Here is a 19,878-nt window from a genome sequence, read left to right as displayed (position 1 = left end):
AAGATATATCTTTAATTAATTACATTTACAATCCCAAATAGATTAATTCCTCACATTTATTAAAAGCGCTAGTGTTTTTAAAGAACCTGCATACACATGATTGCTCTTGAGTTTCCCAGGACACATCTGTGCTCAGTGATTTTACCATTTTTATTCAGTCATAAGTTTCTGTGGCCACATGTGCTAAACACTCTTACAGATATTTGAGGATTCAGTGAATAAGATAAAATACATTCAGGGAGCTTACATTCTCATGGGAGGGGGTAACATAAACTTATAAATTAATAAGTAAAGAAAATTTCATGTAGTAATAAATACTATGAGGAACAAAGAGACTAAAAACAGAGAGTGACTGTTTTGGGGGTGGAACTTATAGGACTGCTTTTGCTAGGGTGGTCAAGGAAGACCTTCCTGAGGAGTTTGCATTTGCTCTGGGACATGGATGAGAGTAAGCTCTTGGGATTGGAAGATGAAGACTAAGAGTAGGCTGAGCTGCAGCATGATGGGAAATGAGGAAGCAGGATCCAGATCATGAAGGGCCGTGTAGGCCTTGGCACCAAAGTGTGTTTTCTTCTGATGGTCATTGGAGGCATTTGGAGGGCTTTAAGCAGAGACATGATATGATTTCATAAACACTTTAACACTTTTTTGTGAAATATGGCTTGCTAACATGTGGCGAATGGAGTGTGGGACCAAGAGTTGACACAGGGAAGGTGATTGGAAGACTGGAGAAATTCAGGCAGTAGATGGTGGCCTGGACTATGTATGTATCAGTGGCGATGCTAAGAATGGATCAGATTCAGGATATATTTTAGAGGGGAGCAACCCGTTAGCCTTTCTGATGGGTTTAATGTAAAGTGTGAGAAAAGGGAAGAACCAAGGATGACATTCAGGTTTTTGACCTGATCAGCTATTTAGACAGTATTGCCGGTTTTTTATATCGGGAAGATTTGAGGTGGAGCAGATTTGTGAGGGAATGCCAGTTCTGTTTTGACCATTCTTAGTTTTAATGGTGAAGTTGGATAGGTGTTTGGATATTAGTTCTCAATTCCCAGATGATGAAAAAGAAACTATTGAAAGCTGATATGATCGTGTAACTATAGAGTTAAGTTTCTCTATAGACTTGACCCCAGGTTTTCTGATGTTTTCTTTGTACTTCCTTACTCTATTCTTGCACTTCCTCACACTGTTTCTTATTCGTTGTACAGTGGAAAGAGTACAGGCTCAGAGTCGTCAGACTGAATTAAAATCTTAGCTTTACCACTGTTTAGCTGTGATCCCACTTTGATTGTCAGTTAATGGCTGAGAAGGCAGAAAGTGAAGCTTGCTTTATCTTTCTTATAGAGCTTGTGATAATAAGTGTGAAGACCCTTTGCAAGTAAAACTACAACATAAATTCAAGGGATGATCATTGTGTTCTTGTGCTTTAAGTAAACATAGTCTTAGAAGCAGGTGGATTTATTGATGATGTTGATGGTTGCAGGTGAGAGCACAGAGCCGGGATAAGCAGATAGAAGAAAGGATGCTGTCCCACAGGCAAGATGACAACAACAGGCATGCAACCAGGCACCAGGTACGGGCCTTGTTAAAGCTCTGGCCATTCACAGTTTGAGATCCATGACTTGGATCTTCTTTGCCCCTATTGTGTTTCGGAGTATCCAAGCCTCTTATTCCTATAGTGTGTCTAAATAACTGGTCTCAAAAACTCAGAATTATGTTTGTTTTCCAAATATTAAATTTTCATAAGATGAATACTTCTCCCTCATTAATAAACATGCTATCTATATAATAATAGTAATGATAGTAAACAATAATTCTAATTATTGGAAAGATTACTCTTGCTGTTTCAGTTCCTTATTTTGCATCATTTTTTTAACCTATTGTACTTGGCCTTCAAACCTCTTCACTCTGTTGGCATGTTTCTAAGGTCGCCAATAACTTTTCTTCAGCATTTAACACTTGGTGACCATATCATTTTTCTTCTGCTTCTCTCTTCCCTGATTTCCAGGAAGCATCTTGGCTCCTTGGCTCTGTCCTAATCCTTCTCCCACTTCTCTGAACATTCACGCCACGTTGATTGCACTTAGTTCCTTGTTCTCCCTAAATGCCTTTGGTCTTTACTTTTTCTGTTTTCCTGCCTGGAACTCTATACTTGTACCAAGAAGAGATTGCATTTATCCTTCAAGGCCTTGTGCAGCTGTTGTAGGAATTCTTCCCAAATCCTCTCCCACCACTAATGAATTTCTTTCTCATGTATTCCCATTGTACGGCTCTCAAATGTTAGCCTTTGTCACAAATTATACATAGTTCATCATCTTGGTGCCTGTTACTGCAGTTAGATTATCAGTGGCTAACTGAGTAAGTATGGTGATGAGGAAGAGGCTTGGCTTTGGAGCCAAACAGATCTGGATTTGAGTACTAGATTCTGTTTCTCCGGCTGGGTTGTCCTGGGCAGGCCAGCTAACTTTCCTAAACATTATTTCTTTGTTAATAAAAGGGTGAATTATGCCTACCTGGCAGGGGAGTCAGCTAAATTATGTATATAAAGTACCTGTGCCCAGTGCTTGGTAGGTAAAAAGTATTCCATAAGTGGTAAGCTGTACTTTTCTTCATTGTCCATCTTAAGTTCTATTCTTACTCAGTTTTTCTGTTATATTTAAATAGTCATTTTGGTATCACTGTTGATCAGATCAGTAAGCATTCATTGGAAAATAGTAAGCAATCAATAAATGTTTATTGAGTTGAAATGATCTTTATTTTAGTCTGTTGCTTTGGTGCAGACTTCTATCCTTAATTTATGATAATATTAAAATAAGTTTGCATTCCCGAACCTATATTTAACTGGCAATAAGTATAATAGTTTGGGTGATGAAGGAACCTAATTTGGAATTTAAAAATGGCCATATTATTCAAAGTTGATTGTAACATTTCTGGCATTTTTTTTCTTTTTAAAAATTTGGTACTTTCCTTTTTTTCTTTTTCTTTCTTCCTTTTTTTTTTTTTTTTTTTTAATGTGGATCTTTCATTTTGAAGCTTAACTTGGTAATGAGGTTTCTAGCTAGCTTCTCAGTTTTCTCCTTTTTCTTTTAGGCACCAACAGAGAGGCAGTTGCGATATAAGGAAAAGGTGGCCGAACTCAGGAAGAAAAGAAATTCTGGTCTGAGCAAAGAACAGAAAGAGAAATATATGGTGAGGAAAAATTAAATAATTAGCATAAACTTCTGCTATCACATTTGATTCTTTTTGCTTTCTAAGTTTCTGCCTTTCAGCTTCACCATTTGGTATTTTTTACACATAAATACCAAGTGATTCTTCTGGCACTTAAAAAGAACTTAATTCCCTAGAACTGGGCTGATGACAGTGGAAACAGGAGGTCTCGGGAAAATGAAATACAGTTAGAATTTAGATTTTTAACAATTTGATCCTCTAGTTATTTGTAAACACCACTATAATTTTAAAGAGTTAATTTACCTACTAGAACAAATATCATGACATTGGAAATGTCTTATAAGGAAAGATATTCAAGTTTAGTAGTCACGTACTTCTTTTAATGGAAAAACAAATTTCCTCCATGATAAAAGGTATTAATTGGGTGACACACAGTATACTAGATCTTTTAATAGCACTTTAACTTTTTTTTCTAACTTTAAAAGTAATGGACACTTCTATAAAGAATATAGAACAATGAAGAAAAATATGCAAAAGAAAACATTAATCCTACTATAAAATAGCCACAGCTAGCATTTTGGGTTACACCCTAGCTTTTTACCTTATTTTACATAATTAGGCACTTACTATATAAAGCACTTTGGGTATAAGTGTATTAATACATGCTTACTACTGAAAATACCAAAAATATAGAGAAGAGAAATTCCAATAAAAAATTTACCTTCCGAGATACAAACCACTATTTAACATTTTGATGTTTGTTCTTTCAGTCGTTTTATGATGTGCATTTTTATTATTTCATAGAATTGTAATGCTTTCTTATTTAGTCATTAGAATAGATTATTAAATATATGGTTTGTGAATACTTAGACAGTCAAAGCTTGACTTCACTAAGCCAAAAATATGCCAAACTAAGTACAGTCAGCTCCTCGTATCCATAGGTTTTATTTCTGTGGATTCAGCCAATCACGGATTGGAAAATATTTGAAAGAAAAAATGGATGGTTGCATGCATCCTGAACAAGTACAGACTTTTTTCCTTGTCATTATTCCCTAAACAATGCAGTATAACAACTATTTACATAGCATTTATGTTTTATTAGGTATTGTAAGTGATCTAGAGATGATTGAAAGTATACAGGAGGATGTGCATAGGTTATATGCAAACACTACACCATTTTATCTAAGGGATTTGAGCATCCGTGGATTTTGGTATCTGAGTGGGAGTCCTGGAACTAACCCCCCATGGATACCAAAGGATGACAGTATTTACTTTTTTGACAGTCATCACTGTCAAAATGATATTGAAAATGATATGAATAAATGGATATAGGCCAATGTGAGATGGATTGTGGGGTGAATTTGTAGCTAGACACCTACACCAGACTGTTGGGTTTGCAGAGGAAGAGCTCTAGTAGTGGGCTGTGGGGTACCAGGTTGTATGCTTGCCCCAATCTCATGCAGTGTACTTACCTGCAAGTTGGGTAGAGGTGTAATAATAAAATAATACCACTTATTGAGTGATTATGTGCTGGGTGCTGTGGTTATGATTCTCTTTTAATCTTCATAACAACCCTATTTGATGGATGGTATATACAGGAGGCTTAGAGAGGCAACTTGCCCCAAATCATACAGGTAGAAAGAGTGTCTGAAGTAAAAGCACCTGAAATTTTTAACCTTACAAACGTCTGCTTTTCAGTAATTTGGGATAGGTTATTTGGACCCAAGCTTCCTGATAAAAATGCTAGATAGGATTTTTTTAGACTTTTTTTTCAGCATTTGTGAAACTAGAAGAAATAACTAATACTTAGAACCTGAATCTTAGATGATAGAGTCAAAATTCAAAAAGATATGCAGCAGATGGAACCAGATTAACCAGAAGGTTATAGGTACTGGTGAATGGTTTCTTCATGTGCTAATGTGTGTGTGAAACCTAGAATGTTTTTCCTGGGGTGAGCCATCCGCTCCACCTAACCACTATTATCTCCTATTCTTTGGCTGGGAGGTGGAGCCTAGAGCTGAGTGGGAAGGGCTAGCTTCAGAGGTTTAAAAGGGAAGTTTCCCTTGTGGAATTTCTTTCTTGGGAAAGGATGCTTGTAACTGCCATGGTAAGATTTGAAAACAATTTAAAACCTGGATTATTTTCATGCTTTGGATTTTCCGTGACTTTCCCTCTTTTATTCTTGTTTGATATTTAATTTTAAAGAGTCCAGCCATTTTTTCCTGTGTACCTAGGCTGGAGCTTTAAAGTGTGAGCAGTGGGCTTTTGGCGCATAGTGTAATAATGGTTGCAGTGATTCAAGTAAAAGAATTTATAAAGGACTTCTTCATCCAGTTGCCCTGCCCCTCCCTTCCTTCACATTTTCCTTCCAAGTTAGAATTGTTTTTTGTTTATTTTGCTTTTAGATCAGGAAGTATCCACCAAGCTTCCTTCCAGATCTCAGGATTCTAGGAATTTGTGGTGCCTCTGGATTTGTTGTACTTTATTTATTTGTATAGTCTTGCACGTTTTTACATGAAGAAATGGAGGCAGAGATTTCTGATCCTTGAGGGTGCCCATTTAGAGATAGAAGAATGAAACTCCTTTTCCTTTTCAGAGGTGTGGGAGCATTTCGTCTCCAGATTCATGAGGGTAGGTGGAGGATGTCTCCCGGCATTGACCTGATAAATAGTATTTTTGTATTCAATCCCTAGCACTAATATGCAGGCACTAAATAAACAGCTCATGCTTGTGGTTTGCATCAATTTAAATGAAATGGATTAAGTTCTTAGAAGCAGAGGGTATCATGCTCTGGTTATTTTCCTAGGAACACAGACAGACTTATGGGAACACTCGGGAACCTCTTTTGGAAAACCTGACAAGCGAGTATGACTTGGATCTTTTCCGAAGAGCACAAGCCCGGGCTTCCGAGGATTTGGTGAGTATTAAAACTTCCAGGCTGAGGTCCACTTGTGAAAAGCTTTTAGAACTGCCAAGAAAAATGATTAGCAATCAATTTGATGGGAATTAAATGTACCTTGCTGCTTGAATCGCTTTCTCCTTCCCCCAGCTGTCCCTATTTGGAGACTGCCCTTCCATTTGTAGTTAAAACTAGTTACCCCTCCTCCCTTCTTCCTCTTATTAGAATTTTTCCCTTTTTTCTACCTCAGCTTCTGGAAGTACCTGTTTGGCTGGGGGTAGTGAGGCTGATAAAACAGCAGGTGCCCCTTTGTGTCAGTTGGCCAATTTGCAATTCTGAGAATCTACCCTGGGAGAGACCCATCTCTGTTGTCTTCCTAATCCCAACAGAAACAGCTCCCCTTTTGCAGGGTTTCCTCTGTAAAAGAATGAAAATAACAGTGAAGGGAAGTAATGGAAAAGGCTGGTTGTTGTCTGTTATTTGATAATTAATCTTTGACACAACCAAGTTTTATATGTTAAGATGAATTTCTTTCCTGATTCCTCACTCTGTTGCCTGGGCTAGAGTGCTGCGGCATCAGCCTAGCTCACAGCAACCTCAACTCCTGGGCTCAAGTGATCCTCCTGCCTCAGCCTCCCAGGTAGCTGGGACTACAGGCACGTGCTACCATGCCTGGCTAATTTTTTTCTATTTTTAGTTGTTGGGCTAATTTCTTTCTGTTTATGGTAGAGACGGGGTCTTGCTCTTGCTCAGGCTGGTCTCAAACTCCAGAGCTCAAGCAATCCTCCTGCCTTGGCCTCCCAGAGTGCTAGGATTACAGGTGTGAGCCACCTTGTCTGGCCTCTTCCTTATTTTTATTTACAAGTAGTTGACACTTAGTTTTGACGCCCTAGGCGTTTTTTTTTGAGACAGTCTCACTTTGTTGCCCAGGCTAGAGTGAGTGCCATGGCGTCAGCCTAGCTAACAGCAACTTCAAACTCCTGGGCTCAAGTGATCCTCCTGCCTCAGCCTCTCGAGTAGCTGAGACTACAAGCATGCGCCACCATGCCTGGCTATTTTTATATATATATATATTAGTTGGTCAGTTAATTTCTTTCTATTTATAGTAGAGAGAGGGTCTCACTCTTGCTCAGGCTGGTTTCGAACTCCTGACCTCGAGCAATCCGCCCGCCTCGGCCTCCCAGAGTGCTAGGATTACAGGCATGAGCCACCGTGCCCGGCCTAGGCAGAATTTTTTAACAACTTTCCTTGTAGAAAGTTCCAGTGATTGAGTTTACCTCTGATTTAAGAGATTAACTGTGTTCAGGGAAACTCAGTTTGTAAAGTGACTCTTACCTCCATTGTCTCTCCCTGCTCCTTTTAAAAAAATTATATCAACTACTAGACTTCTTGAAAACTTTTAGGAGGCAGGGTTTGGTAGCTGCCCTTGGCTCCAACAGGTTCTTGCTGCTCCTGGTTTTCTCTGTCCCGTTCTGGAATAGAGCATTTCCCAGGCTAGCCGTTCACATTTTCCCACCTGGTTATGCTTACAAATCACTTCTGCAGCTGTCTCAGAGCCACTGAATGGAGATGGATATCCAAAAATAACTACTTTCAAGAGTTAAGATTCCAGAATTAAATCATCATCCACATTTCAAAAATGTTTTTTAGAGGGTCCAGTATTTATTTTTCCAAGTGGTCATTGTGAATATATGTCACAGAGATTGACATAGCTTTATAAAAGCTCCTGCAGATAAGTAAGGCACATTCTAAATCACCTTTTCTGTTTAGTTTTATAATATTTTCTAAGGAGTAAGGAGTTTGTATCTATGGTGGGTTACCTTTATAATTCACTTTGGTTGAGGCTAAAGTATTATCAGGGACTCGTTCTGATGAGGGCCAGAATGTGGTAGGGAGCAGAGTAAGTTTTCTAGAATTCTGCTTGGTTGTAAGCCTGCTTATAGAAATCCGCTTGAGTTTTTGGTGCCCCTATAGCTCTCTTTAGTAATGTAAGTTCTCATGGGTAGAAGCCAAATCCTCTGATTTTTTTATAACCTAGCATGGTAGCATGTACACAAGCTTACTACGGGCTTTTAAAAACAAACATGTTTGTTAACTTCTAATCCTCCTTTGACTTTTGATTTCTTCTTGGCAATAGGAGAAGTTAAGATTGCAAGGCCAAATCACAGAGGGGAGCAACATGATTAAAACAATTGCTTTTGGTCGCTATGAGCTTGATACTTGGTACCATTCTCCCTATCCTGAAGAATATGCACGGCTGGGACGTCTCTACATGTGTGAATTCTGTCTAAAATATATGAAGAGCCAAACGATACTCCGCCGACACATGGTAAGTTGTCTTGGGTTTCTGTGCCTTGACCATGATGGTGATAAGATTTCTAGATTTTGCCCTGGAGATGACATCTATTCAGGTAACTCTGAGTGGTCCACAGCACTGGGATGAAGGTATAGGAAATGGCCGCATTTCAGAGACGGAGTATACAGCCTGTGGCAGGGGTCCTCAAATTTTTTAAACAGGGCCAGTTCACTGTCCCTCAAAGCATTGGAGAGTGTACACTGTGGGCCCAGGATGAGTTGGCTGCTAAGCAGGACAGGCAGTGGCAGCAGAAACACCTGGAGGGCCGGATAAATATGGTAGGCGGCCCGCATGTGGCCCGCGGGCCGTAGTTTGAGGATGCCTGGCCTATGGCATGGTGTTGCTGGGTGGCACCCAAAGCAGCTGAAGGCCTTTAAAAAGATCTTGATATGCATTTCCCTGTCTTTTTTTTTTTTTTGAGACAGTCACCCCAGCTAGAGTACAGTAGCATCGTCACAGCTCACTTCAACCTCACACTCTTGGGCTCAAGCAATCCTCTTGCCTCAGCCTCTCAAGCAGCTAGGACTACAGGCATGTACCACCATGCTCAGGCCCCTACTCTTTTCTCTTTCTTAGAATATGAATTACCTCTGTCCACAGTTTTTGTGTGTCCCAAACTAGATGAAAATACATCGACTTCATTAGATAGGGCAGGGACAGCGTGGCTCCCCTTTGTGTGTCCCTAGCTACTGGCATGGACAGTAGATGCCCAGTGAGTGTTGAATGAATACTTGGTTAAGAAAGATCAGCCTATGACAGATTGTGAATGTAATAGAATGGGTCCTTTAGTGCCTTACCCTCAAGTCGTTTAGTGCCTTCTGCTTTCTAAACATTCTTTTTTCTGTTAAAATAAGAATATAGACTTGAATATGATTTTAATTGGTGACAGATGTTTACTAGATTTTTTGCAGCTTTAAGCCATTTTCTTTCCCTTGTGTTGTGGAATAAAAAGTCTTGTCTTAAAGGGAGTTTCTGCCATGGAGCAAGGATGGGGAATAGGGGAATGGAGAAAGATGAGATTAGCTTTTCAGACTATGTCATTTCTATAGTCAGAACATAATTTTGGCTCTAAGGCCTTTTAGAGTGTCTCTTCTTCATTTTCATTTTTATTTCCCAGGATTTCCACTGTCAACCCAGGTATCCTGTGATTTCTGTCATATTCTTTTCCCCAGTTTGGTGGTACTCTTTTTATATGTTCCCAACTCTGAAGTACATTATCTAAAGCTTTGTGGGCCAGAACTACTTTGACTTAATCCCTCTAGACTCCAACACACCTGACTTAAATAGGGATGGAATAATGGCAAGTGGTGGGCGAGGACTGGTGGAGACACCAGGGCACGAGGAATAATGATGTCAGAGGGACTGGATACTTGACACACATGGTAGTCCATGGAGATAAACTAAAATAAGATTTTGCTATGTGAAAGTAAAACTGGTATTTGTATTGATAGGAACTACTTACCATTTATGCCTTCCTTTTTGTTTCTGGTTATTTAGTGACACCTATGGAAGAGCCAAAAGGGCAAGAAATACTAGTAGAGGGAGAAAACAAAGGATCTAGATAAATCTGAGGATCAAATAAACATTCTGAATATTTGAGGACCTCCTGTATTACATGATATAAAAATCAGATTTCAGGAACTGCAAACGTGTTTTAATGTATGCCTGTTCTGATTCTCATTGCTTCAGGTGTAATTGCTGAAATGATCTTTCTTTGGCTTGGCTTCTATTTCTAAACAAATAATTGTTGCATTAGTTTGGTTATTGTTGGAAAGAGACAGCATGAGTACAGGGCTAGAGATAGGAACAAACTATGGGTGGAGCTTGCTTTTTTTTTTTTTTAAGGAGAATTTTTATGTATAGAAATGTATGTCTAGAAATTTTATGTATAGAAATGTATTTTATGTATTTTTATGTATAGAAAATTCAGCAGTGTACATTTAACCCAGTTAAGTGGCAAGTTCTTTTAGCCTTTGCCTTTTCCAGCTTGATAATGTGAGCCACAGATTTCAGACCCAGAACATTGCTTCCCCAGTGGTAGCAGATTTCATCATATCTCTTATTGTAATTGGTCCTGGTAGTTTCTACCAGAGCTCCTTTGTCTTCTGATTGAACCTGTGTGAAAGTGACAGTTGTGCATGTCTTCCTGTGGAGTAGACGCCCCAGTCTTTTGTTCCCCTTGATAATGCAGTAAGGGACCCCCCATCTTCCAACACGGGACAGGCAGGAAGACATTCATCCTGATAGGATCCAAATCATGTGTGATCGCCACCAGCTGAACCCTCTTGTTCTCCACCAAGGTGGTGCCAGTGTTATCCCCTGCTCACTTGGACAGGTGATCTCAGTGGGGACATCCATTTTGCCTATAGCTTTCTTCCCAGCCTGGGCCAACAGCATTGCTTCTTCTCTTACTTTGTCTGTGGTCTGTACTTGTGGGCCAGCATAAGAAGTTGAGAAGCTGTTTGGCAGTCCAAGGCCTGGGTAAACTGCTTAATCACAGGAGGCACTTTCAGCTGCTTATAGAGAATAGCTCTTTGCTGCTACAACCGGATGTAGCAGGGCCATTTGGCAAAGCGGGTGAAGTCCCTTTTGGGCTGGATGTCTCATCTAATGCCAGAGTTCTTAGGCCTTTTCTCAAATGGGATTCACCACCTTCTTGGCCTCCTGCTCCTTTACAAAGGCAGGTGCTGGGAACGAACACCTTCTTCCCCTTGGCTTTCGGTCCTTTTTGGCGTCTTAGGTGGCTGGAGAGGAGAGCTAGGTGGAGCTTTCTTGGAGCAATTCCAGTTAATAATTATTTGGATTTACACATGACAAAATTAGAACACAGTTCTTGAGTTGACAGAAAAGAGTCACAATAAAATTACTTAATAGGAAGTGCTGTGTATATATATATATACCTTTAAAATATATTTACATGAAACCTTTTAATAATTCACACATTTATAGCAATGATTGGCTGACTGCATTAAAACAATTAGCAATTGAGGGTGAGGCAAGAGGGGAGTTCCTTGTGCCACCTTGTGGCCAAGTGCTCCCAGCTTCCTGCTCAGCCATGCTGCCATGACTTTTTTTTTAAAGCCACAGAAAGACTTTCTTTTATTCATTATATAACACAGATCACATTTATGGGGTGGGGGAGGGGGGAGGAGTAGTGCATAATTTTTATCATTGTGGGTCAGACTTTCTAATCTGAACAAAAGAAGACCATAATGGTTAGGTGGTAATGAGAAGTTACTGATAAAGGTGATAAAGGTAAAGTACTTAGCAACTCTAAGCTGCTGGAAATAAGCTGCTTAAGAATTTCCTGTTGGCATGAGGCATTTTATCTGTCTTAGCGGATGATTTTAATCTTCTGGGCTAAAACAATGCCAGAATGGATGGAGTGTAGAAAACTTGTGCTGAACTGCTATAAAAATGCCCTAAATATATTGCAGTCACTTTGGAAACCTGTATTTGTTTTACTGAAAAATCTCTGTTGTGCTGTATGTTCTCAAGTGCGTCCAACTGTTGTGCAGCTCAGTTAACCAAATTTGATCTGTAATTCCTTTTCCCTTTGAAGAGCAGTCTTGTTGGGAGGCTTTGATTCTCTGATGAAAATTTCATTCTCTTGCAGGCCAAGTGTGTGTGGAAACACCCACCTGGTGATGAGATATATCGCAAAGGCTCCATCTCTGTGTTTGAAGTGGATGGCAAGAAAAACAAGGTAAAAAGTGGTGACTTAAGAAAGGGGTGGTAAGATATATTTACAGGTTTCAGGAGGAGTGTGGTTTTTTTCCATCACACCTTGTAAAAGAGGTAGAATTCTTCTATTGCCAAAATATACAATCTGTTTCATTAACAATAATGGTATAATCATTAATTTTAGGCCTTTATCTGATAAGTTTGAACTGTTTCTCTGCTTCCAGATCTATTGCCAAAACCTATGCCTATTGGCCAAGCTTTTTCTGGACCACAAGACATTATATTATGATGTGGAACCCTTCCTGTTCTATGTTATGACAGAAGCGGACAACACTGGCTGTCATCTGATTGGATATTTTTCCAAGGTCAGCAGGATCTGGAGATTCAGAGGCTAATGGCCAGAGCTGGATGATCAATGTTGGCATGTGGGGCTCAGATCACTGACAGGAAGAGGCAGTACTGTGGGCAGTGATGCCAACCTTTCCCTTTTAAAAAAGGCAAACTCAAAGATTGTTTAATGAAAATGTACAATTCTTTATTAAAAGCTTCTGGTTTATTCATTTCTGGACTCATGTGCTAGAGCTGCCTATTAAGTACTGGCCAGGGCTCTCCCTAGTAACCCACGAGCCCACATCTTGTAGTCTAGGTAACTCTCCTAGCTTTGCTTGCTTCTGTGTTATTAGCTTAAAATCAAGAATGTATTCCTTTTGGCTAGAGAGTCAGGCTCCTTTTAGCACAATCCCTTCAGTGATAATGTCACTGTGTCTTTTAAAGACCCAAGGCCAAATTTTGATTATGAATTTTTAGTATAATAACTTCATTGAAATATTATTCAAATACTATACAAGCCACCCACTTAACGTGTACAATTCAGTGGTTTTTAATATATTCACAGAGCTGTGCAAGCACCACAATCGTCATTATCCTGAAAAGAAACCCCATACACATCAGTAATCACTCCCCGTTTACACTCAACCACTCAGCCCTTCTGTCTCTATACATTTGTCTATTCTGGACATTTCCTATAAATGGAATCATATAGTATGTGATTTGGTTGTTTTTAATCTCCTTCCAGAATGAGGACTTAAATGTTTTGTTTCCTTCCCTTCTCTTCCAGTAGGCAGCTTGCTTTTGAAAAATTGCTTTTAAAGTGGGCTGCTCTAGACTGACTCAGCAGTCTTAACCTTCTTGCTTTACTCTGTGGCTGTAAAGTATCCAGAGGTGGCGCCCCTGCAGCTGGAGGTCTCAGCTAGGGAAACCCTGAGATTAATGGCTTTAGTCATCATAAAGGGTGTGGATTTATCAGCTGTGAGCCTAACAGCCACTCCCCAGGACTGGTTAGCAGGATATTTTGCAAGCAGCCTTATTTTGTATCTGTGGGAGTGCTGAAAGCTTTGGTTGCAAACCCTCCTAACCTGCAAATGTCTGCTCTTGATTTTAGGAAAAGAATTCATTCCTCAACTACAATGTATCCTGTATCCTTACCATGCCTCAGTATATGAGACAGGGCTATGGCAAGATGCTCATTGATTTCAGTAAGTGACACTGCTAAGTCATTAGCTGCACAAGGCAGGGGACCATGTGAATATTGTTGTCTTTTTGTCTTATGGTCTCTACAATTCTTGGCATTTGGTGGAAGTACACTGATTATTTAGTACATGAATAAACAAGCAGGGAAAATCTGAACATAATAATACTGCCTAATACGCACTGAGCACTCAATCAATACAGGACCCTGAGGTGGTACTTAATTGGTAGGAGATACAAAGGTTTAAACAGAGCACATACATGCATAAGGCTTAAAATCTGTTCCTTGAGGTTAGGGATTTCACTTTTATAGGGACTTGTCTAGAGGTAAATCCATATACCCAATAGACCCTTTAAGTAATATACTCTGTCCTCATTAATTGTGGATTCTGTGTCTACGAATTTGCCTACTCACTAAAATTTATTTGTAACCCCAAAATCAAACTTGGCATTTTTGTGGTCATTTGCAGATACGTGCAGAGCATTCCCAGCTGCCTTTGAAGTTTTAGCAGCTCTCATATACTGTAAACAAGTTTCGTTTTCAATCTGTTAGTGCCATGCTTTTTACATTTTTGTGCTTTCCTTTGATGATTTTGAATGGCACCTGAGCACAGTGGTGACGTGCTGTCTAGTGTTCTAAGTACAGGAACACTGGTGTACCTTACAGTGGTTTAGATAGCTTTCTTCAGGGAGGAGTTAATAGTGCTGTTGCCTGTGAGTTCAATATTAATCATATATCAAAAATATATTCAATAAGGTGTTATTAAACAGAAACATGTAAAATAAGGTTATATGTTGATTATTGATGAATATGTGACTAGAGGCTTGCAGGAACCTAACTCTATTTCCCTCAGGAGCAATGGTTCAGTGTTCGCTAATTCAGTGGTCTTGGTGACTATAGAACACACTGCTGTGAATAATGAGACTCTACTGTATCTTATTCACATCTGCTGTCATAGGACAGGACATATTTTAGTCAAAGTTAGAAATTTTTGAATTTGGCTTACAAGCCATCTTTCATTAAGTCACCTGGGAAGAAATAAGTCATGAAGTGACATGATCTACTTTTAAGGGGGGACTGTATATCACTAAATAGTAATACCTTTTTTTATAAACCTGAGTTTATGGAAATTTGCAAACATATACAATGGTAAAATAAGAGTATAATAAAACCCCCTGGACCCATCACCCAGCTTCAGTAATTATTTTTTGGCCAATCTTGTTTTTCCTATATTCCCACCCTCCATTATTTTGGTATCTCTAAAAAATAAGGCCTGGCTGGGCGGGGTGGCTCACGCCTATAATCCTAGCTCTCTGGGAGGCCGAGGCAGGCGGATTGCTCAAGGTCAGGAGTTCAAAACCAGCATGAGCAAGATCGAGACCCCCGTCTCTACTAAAAATAGAAAGAAATTAATTGACCAACTAATATATATAGAAAAAAATTAGCTGGGTATGGTGGCGCATGCCTGTAGTCCCAGCTACTCAGGAGGCTGAGGCAGTAGAGTAGGATCGCTTGAGCCCAGGAGTTTGAGGTTGCTGTGAGCTAGGCTGATGCCACAGCACTCACTCTAGCCTGGGCAACAAAGTGAGACTCTGTCTCAAAAAATAAGGCCTAGTATACCTTTAAAACAAAACAAAGAGCCAAAAATCTTTAATATTATAAATCATAGTATTCAAATTTCCCTGGTTTTATGATTTTGTTCTTTGGGTTTGTTTGGGGGTGGTTGTTATTTGTTTTTTGTTTTTAGACAAGGGCAGCAGTGATAAACCAGGAATAGAATAGAGCAAGGAGTTCCAATTGTAACTGACAGTAAAGTTTCTCAGATTATGAATTTTGCTGATTGTACCCGCATAGTGTTGTTTTGTATATTTTTTATAAATAGGATGTTAGATGTTTAGATGTTAAAACTAGATGCTTCATCATTTGGGTTTTTTACACCCCCCACTACCTCATAGGTGGTACTGAGATAATCTGTTCTTAAAGTTCAAAGATTTGAAACATAAAAAACCATGTAACGTAATGGCTTCACATTTCTGTTTCCCATCTCTCCTGTTTTCAACACACGTGCACAGAGAACCATTGTCATGAAAGTTTCTAGTGAAGCCTCCGAGAGTGTCTTTAGTGCCTATTACAGTAGTCCCCCCTCATCTGCCATTCACTTTTGAGTTTTAGTTACTATCTACCATGGTCTGAAAATAGGTGAGCATAGTAAAATATTTGAGAGATCACATTCACATAACTGTTGTTATAATATGTTGTTATAATTGTTCTGTTTTATTGTTGTTAATCTTTTACTGTGCCTAATTTATACATTAAACTTTATCCTTAGGTATGTTTATATAAGAAAAAATATAGTATGTACAGGATTTGGTACTATCTGCAGTTTCAGGCCTCCACTGGAGGACTTAGAATGTATCCCCCGGGGACAAGGGGGAACTGTTGCATAAGTAAATACAAATACTTCCCATTTGGTTTATATAAAGGCAGCGTACTATACTGAACAGCCACATAGCATTCCATTCTAAACCCTAATTGATACTGTGGAGAGGACTGTACTATTTAAACTTTCTTCCTTGTTGGCACACTGTTCTTTGCTATTGGGCATGCTATACAGTGTTGCTAGAAAAATTCTGTGTATTGTTCCCTGGCAGGTTATTTGCTTTCCAAAGTAGAAGAAAAAGTTGGCTCCCCAGAACGTCCACTTTCAGATCTGGGGCTCATAAGCTATCGTAGTTACTGGAAAGAAGTGCTTCTCCGTTACCTTCATAATTTCCAAGGCAAAGAGATTTCTATCAAAGGTTGGTTTTTGACTTTTTGAAATGGTTTTTACCCAAGTTGTTAACACCAGTGTGTATTCTAACTTTGCCACTTGACCTCTGTTGATGCTTTCTAACCTGTAAAGGGTAGCCCATTCTGTATTTCATCTTAATATGAGAGCAGAAAGCCCACTGCATGTGGACCACTGCACAGACTCTCACTAAATATGCCCAGGATTCCAGAGTATTTGGCCTCTGGGAGTGCTTATGAATTGTTTTCTCAAGTCTGGAGTTGCTAACACTTTAATTCTTACAAAAGGTAAGGAAAAACTTCTTTAAGTCTTTTGGCACATGCAGGAGCTTCTAAGAAAGACATTCATGCCTATTTATGCAAGGTAGAAGGATTTAGTTTTGTCTACATTTGGCCCTGATTTCTAAGGGGCCAAGAGTAGCTTCTTGCTATAATATCCCTTTTCTGTATTTATATGGGCTGGTCAAATGATTGCTTTGTAAACTTTTTCTGAACAGGTTGGGTTGAGTACAGAAGATTCCAACCATTTGGAGTCCATTCGAATTTCCTCTAAGGGAAAGGCTTTAGTTGGGGGAATGAAAACCTGCATTTTGGCGGGTTCTCTCAGTAGCTCTTCTGTTTCAGAAATCAGCCAGGAGACGGCTGTGAATCCCGTGGACATTGTCAGTACTCTGCAAGCCCTTCAGATGCTCAAGTATTGGAAGGGAAAACACCTAGTTTTAAAGAGACAGGTAAGGTTTTTATCAGTTGCTTGCTCATTGCTGGATGTCCTTTAAGGCTTAGTAGAGCGAAGTGGGGGCCTTAACACTCAAAAGGTAACCTTCCTTCTCAGGAGTTTGGCTACATGTACCATGTCACTGGGTCTCATTTCCAATGATGCCTGTGTTACCTTATCCTTATCAGAAGCTTTTGTCTCAATTTGGGTGACACAAGTTAAGCAGCTCCAGTTAAGCAGCTTTGTGTTGCATAGCATTTCTATCATTTGATGAATTTCTTAGATTGGAGGAAATTGTCCATCAGTAGGGGGGGATCTTCACAAACTCCAGGGCTTGTGGAAGTGGTTTGAAATTCCTTTAACAGGTACCACCTTAACTCATGCTCACTTCTAATTTTTTTAATTGACTCATACATATAATAAAGGTTGGTGAAGAATGATTTTCAGTTCTGAGATCAAAGTAGGAAGAAATAGATTAGGTGGTAGTTTGTAAGTCAAAAGATACTATTTTTATACCTTAATATATTGTTAAATCTTCGATAAGTCCTGCGTGGCTAATTGTCATTTTGGAATGTATGTAAAGGCATTTTAGTTGAATGCGTATAATAATTTTTCTCATTGTTCTCCCCCAGGACCTGATTGATGAGTGGATAGCCAAAGAGGCCAAAAGGTCCAACTCCAATAAAACTATGGATCCAAGCTGCTTAAAATGGACCCCTCCCAAGGGCACTTAAAGTGACCTGTCATTCTGAGCCAGCGAACCCCAGCAGTAGGAATCCGTACCCTAGGGATCTGTCTGTCATTTCTGTTGCTCTTGTGATTGGCAAGTACAGTATCCTTTGGGAAGGCCATCCCCCTCAGGACTGTCCTGGCTCTGACCTTCGTGTACACTGCAGACGCTGGTTCTGAGGAACTGTTGTTTCGGCCTCAGTGAGGTTGCCTGGATGGGATCTGCGTTAGACTTGAGTGCAGATCTCTCAGCACTGACCCAAGGAGTTCTGTTATGGTACTGTACCTGTCCAGTCACTGGTTCTCTCCTCATGTTCTTTCGCCCCATGAGGTTGTGTTGTGTCCTCTAAACTTGGTACTAGTGCTTCTTGCCACCCGGTCGCCAGACCTCCAGATATGGCTGCCACCTTCAGGACTTTTCCAATTCCTCCTTACATGTGTGTTCTGTGGAGGGGCAGGGAAGAGGTAGCACCTATGAGCATGTGTGTACTGGGAAAGGGGGGTGATTTCATCTTGCTTTAAATTCTTCCCTCCATTTTTATTGGAAGACCTGTTTTTGATCAGTATCAGGCTGACCAGAGCTAAATACTTTTGAATAAGTTGCCCAGGGATTAGTGTTGGTAACAGCACATAATCCACCTGAATGGGATGGAGAGAAGAAGTTGTGAGAGTTGGTGGTTCTATATTTTGGTCTGTGTTCACCTGTGGGCAGTGTCTTGGTGAAAGGGAATGGATACTTTATGCCTCACCAGAAAGTGCCCAGAAGTAAATGTTTTCTTCTCTCTTTATTCCTGGCCCTTTTTACATTCATAGGTGCCAAAATAATTTCCAGTTCTCCCTTTCATGCTACACATTACCTGGTTAATTACACTGCAAAAGCCTTCCCCCCTGTCCAGTCTGATAGAGTACACTTATACTTCCATATAAGTTGCACTGATTTTGTCCAAACGCCCTGGGAGACGTTGAAAATGATTGAATGACTTCTGTATCTCAGCCCATGACTCAGCAAGGCAGAATGGCCACCCCTGCCAAGTTAGCTTCTCTTCTCAGCAGTGCCTCACCCTCCCCGTAGGACTAAAGTGCTTCTGCCCCTCAATGAACTCCATTTCCTTTTTGGGATTTGCCACCATCCTTATATTCTCTGGTCTCTTATTTTTAGTGTTCAAGTGAAGGAAGAGATGTTCCCTCTAATTTCTCTCTAGCCTGTTATAACCTGCTATCTTGGGGCAGCTTTTGATGTATCACTTGTCACCCTTCCCAACTTGGTCTCCGACAACATGCTGTCTTCATGTGGAGCCCTCACCACAATCCCAACTCTGGTCATTTGTGCCTTTCTCTTGTCATCTCTGTACACTACTTATATTCACTGTGGGTTGGGGGGAGCTAATTTTAAGCATGTTCAGTGGCAGCTCCCCCCCCAGTTTCAGTGTCACTGTTGAAATTTATCCAAAAGGAACTTCACTGGGGGTTTTCTTAAGGGGTAAAGGCCTTTTACAGAAGCTAAAACCTCCCCCACATGTGGTAGAATGTGCTCTTCTATATCTACTTCTCAATAAAGCATGTTCTCTGCTCAAGTGTGTTTCATCTTGGGGCTCTCATTTATGTACAAAAATGATGCAGATGACCTGCTACTAATAGTAAAAGCACTTGGGGTTTGCTTTCCCTAGCATTACACTGTCGAGGGATGTGGTTTGTGGTTGTGGAATTTTTTCCCCTGTGATGCAAACTATCTATAGAGGGAGTACTTACTCAAAACTTGTTTAGTTGGCAGGACAAGTTTAATCTGCCTCACTTTGGTCCTAGCTAATAGGTATGCATAGCAGTGACTAGTCAGTATTAGCCCATTTTTTCATTAAGTTCATTTTCCTCTGATTTTAGGGGCAAAGGAACTAGTAGGAAGTTAGGGTAGGTGGGGGTACAATTGCTATTTACAGGAGGTGGGAACAGATATATCTGTTTTCCTCTCTAAGCTCATGCAGCAATATTAAGCAGTGTTGCCTCTAATCATTGAC

General features: G+C 39.9%; 1 protein-coding gene and 1 pseudogene across 2 annotated transcripts in view; one reads left to right on the top strand and one right to left on the bottom strand.

Annotated features, from left to right (window-relative positions):
* Window positions 1-19,440, top strand: part of KAT7 (lysine acetyltransferase 7) — a 32,819-nt gene extending 13,379 nt beyond the window's left edge. Inside the window, exons 6-15 of one of the 2 annotated variants that reach the window (XM_012789716.2) lie at window positions 1,484-1,573; window positions 3,091-3,189; window positions 5,975-6,085; window positions 8,205-8,396; window positions 12,040-12,129; window positions 12,332-12,472; window positions 13,549-13,642; window positions 16,287-16,433; window positions 17,047-17,153; window positions 17,770-19,440. In XM_012789716.2, the coding sequence (XP_012645170.1) occupies window positions 1,484-1,573; window positions 3,091-3,189; window positions 5,975-6,085; window positions 8,205-8,396; window positions 12,040-12,129; window positions 12,332-12,472; window positions 13,549-13,642; window positions 16,287-16,433; window positions 17,047-17,153; window positions 17,770-17,871 (1,173 nt within the window). In that variant the 3' untranslated portion in view covers window positions 17,872-19,440. The remainder of the gene's footprint in view (window positions 1-1,483; window positions 1,574-3,090; window positions 3,190-5,974; window positions 6,086-8,204; window positions 8,397-12,039; window positions 12,130-12,331; window positions 12,473-13,548; window positions 13,643-16,286; window positions 16,434-17,046; window positions 17,154-17,769) is intronic. The other variant, XM_012789717.2, reaches the window with a different exon arrangement.
* On the bottom strand, window positions 10,350-11,480 carry LOC109729471 (large ribosomal subunit protein eL8-like; annotated as a pseudogene).
* Window positions 19,441-19,878: the final 438 nt, after the last annotated feature.

Source organism: Microcebus murinus, chromosome 18 (genome assembly GCF_040939455.1).
Source record: "Microcebus murinus isolate Inina chromosome 18, M.murinus_Inina_mat1.0, whole genome shotgun sequence".
NCBI lineage: Eukaryota > Metazoa > Chordata > Mammalia > Primates > Cheirogaleidae > Microcebus > Microcebus murinus.
This window is presented reverse-complemented; position numbering and strand designations above follow the sequence as displayed.